The sequence below is a fragment of the Rhagoletis zephyria genome, unplaced genomic scaffold (assembly GCF_001687245.7).
Source record: "Rhagoletis zephyria isolate East Lansing unplaced genomic scaffold, Rhagoletis_zephyria_1.1 Rzeph_scaffold_00972, whole genome shotgun sequence".
In the NCBI taxonomy this organism is placed as follows: domain Eukaryota; kingdom Metazoa; phylum Arthropoda; class Insecta; order Diptera; family Tephritidae; genus Rhagoletis; species Rhagoletis zephyria.
The window spans coordinates 159,593-168,470 of record NW_016158056.1 but is presented as its reverse complement, the minus strand read 5'-3'; the positions used below and the strand labels follow the sequence as shown (position 1 = coordinate 168,470).

The 8,878-nt window shown below is 37.6% G+C and overlaps 3 protein-coding genes across 3 annotated transcripts; 2 read left to right on the top strand and 1 right to left on the bottom strand.

Moving 5' to 3' along the window:
* The first annotated feature begins 479 nt into the window (after positions 1–479).
* Positions 480–2,394, top strand: Tip60 (Histone acetyltransferase Tip60). Its single transcript, XM_017615174.1, has 5 exons — positions 480–622; positions 761–907; positions 960–1,238; positions 1,294–1,865; positions 1,933–2,394. The coding sequence occupies exons 1-5, from the start codon at positions 563–565 to the stop codon at positions 2,147–2,149; spliced, it is 1,275 nt and encodes a 424-aa protein (XP_017470663.1). The 5' UTR covers positions 480–562; the 3' UTR covers positions 2,150–2,394.
* A 73-nt stretch (positions 2,395–2,467) lies between these two features.
* On the bottom strand, positions 2,468–3,131 carry dgt4 (dim gamma-tubulin 4). Its single transcript, XM_017615177.1, has one exon. The coding sequence runs from the start codon at positions 3,048–3,050 to the stop codon at positions 2,484–2,486; it is 567 nt and encodes a 188-aa protein (XP_017470666.1). The 5' UTR covers positions 3,051–3,131; the 3' UTR covers positions 2,468–2,483.
* An 806-nt stretch (positions 3,132–3,937) lies between these two features.
* LOC108362262 (eukaryotic translation initiation factor 3 subunit G-A) lies at positions 3,938–5,137 on the top strand. The gene is made up of 2 exons (XM_017615172.1): positions 3,938–4,045; positions 4,115–5,137. Exon 2 carries the CDS (start codon positions 4,115–4,117, stop codon positions 4,922–4,924), a length of 810 nt encoding a protein of 269 aa, XP_017470661.1. The 5' UTR covers positions 3,938–4,045; the 3' UTR covers positions 4,925–5,137.
* The last annotated feature ends 3,741 nt before the right edge of the window (positions 5,138–8,878 follow it).

Here is an 8,878-nt window from a genome sequence, read left to right as displayed (position 1 = left end):
ACAAGTGGCTAAAACAACTACCATTCACTTACGTTTTCACGCTTTTGGCGTTTCTTTGCTGCAAATGGATTTGATTTTCGGTTGCGGCCCATTTTTATCGAATAAAAATAATATTTACTGTGCAGAACGCTGAAGATTCAGTAAGACCACTGCAATTGACACAAAATTAGCTCCTGCCCGGTTGATGACCACAGAAACAAATGTAAACACGTGTCTAGGAGGTGCGAGCAACCCTGGCACATGTACGTCAGACAAGCAAAAGACGAGGGAATTTCGAAGAAAATGTTTTCAAATAAAATGTGAATTAATAAAACTATTTTAGTTTTATAAAACAGAAACATATCTTATTTCATTAATTAAGGAACTATTTAAAAGGATTTATTAAATCAAATATTTTTAATGAGTCAAGCATGTTCGGCCCCATCAAGCACGCCACAGCTGTTTCATTTGCCATTGTGACATGTCACTTGAAAAATAAGAAGCATTCTGAAAAAGGCAAATAATTTGTAAACAGTTGGGCTGTGGAAGATTTTGCAGTATTTTACAGTTTAACGCAATAAATATGAAAATAACACAGAAAATCGAATTCGATGAGGATGTAGCATCGATTTGCGAGTCCACGGTAAGTTAGTGGAGTGGTAGAAATACAATTTTGGTTATGACTCCTCTGATGGCCCAGCGGCTGCATCACCTGCAAAATTGTTTGTAAACAATGATCTTTAGCCATAATTCGAACTCTTTTTACGATTTTTAACCCTAGTCGCATGTACNGAAGAAACATCATTCATCCCTGCCTGGTAGCGTTTCAAGACCCACTTCACCACAACCTGCCGCCAGTAATGAAATGGTCAATGGAAATGCTGTTTTGGCAGCAGCACTACAAAAGAAGATAAACCGCAAGAGAAAAGTATACAATAAATAATTATTAACTACATTTAACTCACAGCCAAATTTATTAGCTCAATTCGGTACCTGTGCCACCTGTTGCTCTGGTCCCTGAAATACCCCCGTCTTTGATAGCATCAACGCTTGCGCCATCAGTTGCTGTCCTAACCACTACACCAGCGCCAGTGTCTGTAACTGAGGAGGCTTCACAAGATGGTAAAAACGCGACACCACGTCAATCAGGCAGCATGGTTATACATCAGGATGACGTGGTAACGCGCATGAAAAATGTTGAAATGATCGAGTTGGGTAAACACCGTATAAAACCCTGGTATTTTTCACCGTATCCACAGGTAGCTGATTTGTGTAATTTTTTGTCTAAATTACTAAATAAAAATTTTACATTAGGAGCTATGCCAAATGCCCTGCATCTACATTTGCGAATTTTGCTTAAAGTACCGCAAAAGTCGCAAATGTCTTGAGCGGCATTTAGCGAAGTGCAACCTACGCCATCCGCCTGGCAATGAGATCTATCGTAAACATACCATATCCTTCTTCGAAATAGACGGCCGTAAAAATAAGGTCTATGCGCAGAATTTATGCCTGTTGGCTAAGCTATTCTTGGACCATAAAACACTTTACTACGATACGGATCCTTTTCTATTCTATGTTATGACAGAATTCGATTCGCGCGGCTTCCACATCGTCGGCTATTTTTCGAAAGAGAAAGAGAGCACGGAAGATTACAATGTTGCTTGTATACTCACAATGCCTCCTTATCAGCGCAAAGGATATGGCAAGCTGTTGATTGAATTCAGCTATGAGCTATCAAAATTTGAAGGGAAAACGGGTTCGCCTGAAAAGCCTTTGTCAGATTTGGGCCTACTTTCGTACCGCTCCTATTGGGCTCAAACAATTCTGGAGATTTTCATAAGCCAAAAGCCAACCAGCGACGGCGAAAAGCCCACCATTACAATTAAGTATGGAACAAGCTTGGATTAATTTTTAATCTAAAATTCATTATTACATATTTATTATTTCTATTAGCGATATCTGTGAATGCACTTCCATCAAGAAAGAAGATGTTATATCAACTTTACAAAATCTGAATCTTATAAACTATTACAAAGGACAATATATAGTTTGCATCAGTCGCGATATTATCGATCAACACAAGAAGGCTATGGATAAACGCAAAATTCGCATCGATTCTAAATGCCTACATTGGACCCCCAAAGATTGGTCTAAGCGCTCCAAGTGGTAAATCTTAAGCTCATGACATTTTAAGTTATAAATTGTTTTAAGTTCATTAGCAAGATTAAGAGACACACATTCATACATCATTAAACAAAAATACCCAACCTTATGCGCATTAGTTACCCTAGTACCAATTTCTATTGATGATTTTCCCCCGCCTTTATTTATTCTCTTTTCCGCTCCACCGGTAAAAATGCTAGAAATGATTGAAATGTGCTAGTTCAGTATGCCACCCCACTACCAATCTATAAATCATGCAATGCAAATCAGCGTGAAATTAAAAAATTGAAGCCAATAAATAACTAATTGGAACCCTCCTAAAAAATCAAAGTGTTTTTATTTTATTCCCTATGTCCAACCTCATCCACCAAGTAGTCCAAACTTTGCAGCGTCGCAGTCTCAATAGTGGCCTCCACAGTTTCCGTAGCTGTTTGCACGGCGCGCACAGTAGCTTTACTCTCGGCTAATTCCTGACGCAATTGTTTTAGTTTCTCATGTGTTTTACAAGCCTCCAATTTGGCTCTGCATTCTGAAACGTCTGCCTCACTTATGGACTCTATAACATGGCCAGCAGCTAGTTTATGTGCAATAACGCTGACCTCCTTTTCGGCTGCTGTTATCTTGGCAATGGGCAAGCGAGTATCGCTTAACAAAGCGCAACGCGTTGCCGCCAAAGTGGTCAGCTTCACGTACTTGGCATACGACTGTAAGTAATCTTCTTTGACTTCGAAATACTGCCGAGTCTTCTCATCCACTTGGCGCTTAATATTAGCCTCGTCATCCCGAAAGCGCCGCAAAGTTTCCAGATAAAGCAAATACTGTATGTCCTCCATACCGCTGGCGGTGGAGTTTAGTGAAATAGAAGCCGCGCTATTTGAAGAAGTTGGTGTGGTGCTGTTTGCTGACATTTTGCTGCTGAAATTAAAAATTTTTCCGCTAGAAAATACAAAGCGCGATAATTTAAAAAATAGAAATTTTTACACTTCTGCTTCTTCTTCTAAAGTGGAGTTCACAATTAAACACTTTCGGGTGGAATTTCTTGAACTATTGGTATCATGCTGTGATTATTTTAATTATAAAGGCCTGTATGCAGCTCTCAAGAAAAGCAAAAACTCCATATAAAATGACGTACAAGAAATGGCTAAGAAATTTTCTTGAGTCAAATTTCCTTAAGGCAGTACGCAGTTCTTCAGAAATTTAGTACGCTTTCTACTACGGTTTTCTAAAGTTTTTTGTGAAAAAAGAGCACAAGGCAACCCAGGTTTGCAACAGAAATATATGCCCGTTCCATTATTTCTTGAGGAAAGAGTGAGGCAACAGGCTGTGCGTTATCAAAAATGTCAAAATTCCTTGGACACACACGCGAAATAATGGCAATTTTTTCTTGACCGTTTCCTTAAGAGCTGGATACTAAGCTTTCTTAAGAAATTTACTACGCTTTCTACTACGGTTTTCTAAAGTTTTTTGTNAGGCAACCCAGGTTTGCAACAGAAATATATGCCCGTTCCATTATTTCTTGAGGAAAGAGTGAGGCAACAGGTTGGCGTTATCAAAAATGTCAAAATTCCTTGGACACACACGCGAAATAATGGCAATTTTTTCTTGACCGTTTTCTTGAGAGCTGCATACAGGGCTTAAAAATGAAATATTAATCGTTTGCATTTATTGTTTGGTATATCAGATATCATGAACAATTTGTATTACAAAGGATTTTTTTTCTCGCCATAGGTCAAGCTTTTTTATGCAACCATGCATTTAAGCTTTCCGTACACTTCCTAACAGATACATTTTTGACAGCTCTATTTGTCATTTTGTGTTGACGTTCCTTATTCACTAAATTTTTGCTGTTTAACTCGTGGCGTGTGTATTCTCTGATTTTGCTGCTTAATTATCCACACAAAAGGTGATATTATTGGTTAAATTGTATAATTCCATAAATATCAGGCATTAATTTAAACTTATGTGTACTTAGATGCCTGGTGTTGATACGATTAAATCCTCTTGGGCCGATGAGGTAGAGCTCGACTATGGAGGACTGCCACCTACCACTGAGACCATTGAAAACGGCTACAAATACGTCACAGAATATAAATACAACAAAGATGACAAAAAGGTAAAAGTTGTGCGTACCTATAAAATATCCAAGCAAGTCGTGCCAAAAACTGTAGCCAAACGTCGTACATGGTCAAAATTCGGTGACTCAAAGAATGACAAACCCGGTCCAAATTCACAAACCACAATGGTGTCCGAAGAAATCTTCATGCAATTCCTTAATTCCAAAGAAGAGGAGAAAGCCAATGATCCTCTTCTGGATCCAACAAAGAACATCGCCAAGTGTCGTATTTGTAATGGTGAGCATTGGTCGGTTAATTGTCCGTACAAGGGTACAGCCATGGATACGAATTTAATGGAAAAGAAAGCTGCTGCCGCCGCTACAGCGGCAGTCGAAGCGCCCAAATCTGGCAAGTATGTTCCACCCTTCCTTAAGGACAGCCAAAAAGGTGGTATAGGCATGCGAGGACGTGATGATACCGCAGCTATCCGCATTTCCAATTTGTCCGAGTCTATGACTGAAGCCGATCTGGATGAGTTGGTAAAAAAAATTGGTCAGCACAGCAAAATGTATTTGGCGCGCGACAAGAATACCGGTCTCTGCAAAGGTTTTGCTTATGTGCATTTCAAACAACGTAAGGATGCCGCCGCTGCTATTGAAATTCTCAATGGGCACGGCTATGATCACTTGATTTTGAATGTGGAATGGTCGAAGCCGCAAACCAACTGATCGACAATGACAAGGGATGTTAATGTGGCAAGAGATCAGCAGCGGCAGCAGCAACATTAAAATAATTTTATATTATAAAAAAGAAGAATCGGATATATGTATATTTACGTGTATATTTAGAATTTCATGCGTTGTCTTACAGCAATGACACTTGCAAAAGGCATTAATTAATGATCAAATAAATAATCCAAGAATATGATATCTCAAACTGTACTACAAAACTATTTAAAAATTTAACTAATTTTATACAGGGAATCTGCACTTAATGCGTCTGTCGACTTACGTCCGTCAAAACCGTTTGTAGTTTATTAGCCAAATACTATGTGAGCACAACAAATCAAAAAAAAAACTATAGACAGTACCATTGGGCATTGTCGTCTACGAAACACAAAATTTGGTTATTAATTTTTTACTGGGTTATGGCATTTCACAGTGTCCAGTTGGTACGCATTATGGCCACCCAATAGATAAATGTATGTATTTATGTTATGTAATGACAGAGTGTTGCAATCCCTATTTAAGCTTTAGCACAATGGCGACTTCCAACATTGGTGCTACCCAGCCAATAGCTGCTACCTCAAGATTTTGAACACAGATTGTAGCGATACCCGAATTTGCGAAATTTTGACGTATATGGTGTCAAAATCGGTTTTCTCGCCCAAGATCTGACCGCAGCGAGGCCATGGGGTCATAGCGAATAAAGCACTTCTGTGCCCAAAAAGCTGAATAAAAATAAAACGTGTAATTATTTGAATCAAAAGTATTTCACTACTATCTACTAAAACTTTCTTGCCTGTGGAACTGTTATTAAATAGCGTGTCAAAGCTGTTTGTGTCGATATGCTTCAAGGAAATGTCGCTTGTATCCGTTTCCGTGCTGAAGAGCTGCTAAAAGTAGCCGTCATCGATTCGCCAACAGTTAGCGAGTGGCGAAACGAACGAACTCAATGAGTTACAACCAAACTCGCTGTCGTCTATCCGTGCTAGCTAACTTTGTTGTTGCTTTCACATGCAAAATTCTTCTTTAAACGACCGGAACTCAAACAGAGCGAGCGAGAAGTGGCGAATCGATGACGGCTAATGTTGGTTTTAACCTGCCAACACAAACCGATGCGCGAAAATGCTGTAAGTGCGTTGTGATGCAGGTGAAATTTGTGGATAAATACGAAGCATTGAAAAAACGCTATAACTGCTTATAGCTTCTGCCTTTCGCCCACGGAGAATACAATATCGATAAATTCATTATCGGACAAAAGCAACGATTCCGTTTTGCACCCATTTATTTTTGTGTCTTTCCTTTTTACCCTTTTTTGATAATTTCTTATTTTTATTTATTGATTTGATGTTTTAAAATTAGTTAGTCTGTTCTTTGGTTGGCTCATGGCATAAATGGCTTCATGATTATCGATAATGCGTACTTCCGGTTATCGATTAATCTAATAGCCGTGTGCTTTGGCTAGTAGGGAAGGTGGTGATAAGATTTATAAAATTTTGTCGCTTACTTTTTTGTTTTGGCAGAGCTTCTCTTCCAATTTGACGACTGCGTCTTGATGCTATTACAGAAATCGAGCGACCTACAGTTTTACGCCGCCTCCGAACGGCAAATGGATTTTTATGAGTGCTTTTACATGGAAGAAATACGCTCGGTGGTTTGCCATTGCCTGCCGGGGGACGACCGGTTTTTGAAGTGTTAGATGTTACTCGACACCGGGATCGAATCCAGGTCTTGCGTAGTGGTAGTACGCACCTTTAACCACTCAGCTACAGCCAAATTACAAAATAAAATAAAATAACAGTAAAAAACTGAGATGAAATAAGATAAGGAGAGTCAAATTAAAATTAAAATAAGCTAATGCTTGAAATACAATACCGGCGAACGGCAAACTTCGCCGAATTGGGTGATGCTGTCGTTCACCGTTCGCCCAGCTATTTCGCCTACTTAAACAGAATTAGAGCGGTAGCGAAAACAGCTGATCCCATTTGGTCGCCTTTATAATTTGGGTGACCATATTTAGAAAAAACTAAACCATATTTAGAAATGAGGAAATGATAACAAATATAAATGTAAAACAAAGAAAGATTATTATAAATAATNAGTAAATTACACTGTGCGACACTAAAAAATACCTGGGATGTTATGTATATATTCTGGTAGGTCTTTTCGAGTAAACCAAGAATCGAAATATGAAATTCGCCAAACACCCCAAAATAATTTATTTACCGTTGAAAAGCTGGTTCTTTGCACTTATAAGCCTCGAACTTGGTTAATTACGAGTATTTTGCAGGCTTTCAAAAGAAACTTAGACCTATCGAATGGTATATATGTGAATAAAAAAACCTTAAAAGATCTGTGTGTATTTACCCAGAACCAAGGCACATTAAACAGGTAGTATCAATAGAGCAAAAACAACATTTGCGTGTATTTTGTTGTTGCTTCTGGTATCGAAAGTGTCAAAAACTGTTCTGAATTTTTTCTTCTAAATCAAAGCGTGCCATGTGAAATACAAAAAATTATAAAAAATAAAAAATTGAAATTGGAAAAAATAAAAATTGATGCAACTTTCTTTCCTAGTAAATTTGTTTGCTTCTCGAAGCATTGATCGATCCTTTGCAAGGCCCAGTAATCAGCGGTCGTGCTGCTGAGTTGGGCGAACGTTCCAAAAGCTGCTATTCAATGGCTTGTTTTGTATGGAAAAAGGTTTCACATGCAAATGGATTTTAACAATTCAGAATTTTTGTGAGAAAAAATTAAAAATATTTGACATTTTCGAGACCAAATAATTTGAAAATAAATAAAATCAGCTGCTCTACTGATACTACCTGTTCAATGTACCTTGCCCAGAACACATTATTTTTTTTTACTTTTTTCGCCTGTTTTCAATTTTGGTGAGGTTTTTACGCGCTATTTTATAAGAAAACCATAATAGCCATAAATTGATTGGAAAACTTAATTTAATAACGAGTGTTTATTTTCGAGAATCAGATGAAAGTTTACCGAGTTACTAAACTTTATATGAGATAAAATTTTTTGGAATTCAACTCAAAAATGTTTGCTTGACCGTTTTTTTTTATTTGACGTTTTCTATGATCGCAAAGTATGGCCATCGCGAGAGTCGCATCAAATAGGCCGGAAAAACGTTTCAAACGTCCCATTCTTTAAAACTGAAAATGTGGGCCAACCACCACTGCACTTAAAGCTAGGATATATGAAACTATAGGGGGCACGGTGCAGGGATTGCATGGTGTCCCAAGTGAAAACCGTTTTTTCCGTACAATCCGTTCATAACCAACTAAGTTATAGGCTTATAAGTGCGCAAAAGTACGAAAAACCAGGTTTTTAACGACAATTCAAGAGTTTGTCAAATTTAATATTTCGATTCTTGTCTTACTCGAAAAGACCTACCAGAAAATATACATACATAACTTCCCAGGTATTTCTGCATTATTCTTTTTTGTAGCACTGTGTTATTTATGTCTCACAACAAAATTTAGAAACTGGGATTTTGTATTGGATTCTATCAATTATAAGCTTCTTGCAGGTTTGCAAATTAATACAAAAAATTTATATAAAAAGACTCAATGCACTCAAAATAAAACCATCTGATCTGCATTCTTTATTTAGTATTATTTTACGACTTTTTCAAGTAAAAAAAATAAAATTTAACGAAATAGAGAAAAGTTATAAAAATAAGTTTCATTTGTTTCATGAAGACAGACAAATAAAATAAATCAATAAAATCGGTTACATCAAAAGATTTGTTGTAATCTTAGAAGAGGGTGTCACCATTTACGCCATTTTATTTTTGTTTCCTTTTCTACATCGTTTCCTCCCTGTCTAATTACAAATAGCATCCTTGGAATTGTTGTTGTGCCGTACACAGCTGTTGCCCATTGGCTTCAGTAGCTGCTGAATGCAAAAACACCCCATTCGCAAGATTTTTAGATAAACATGTGT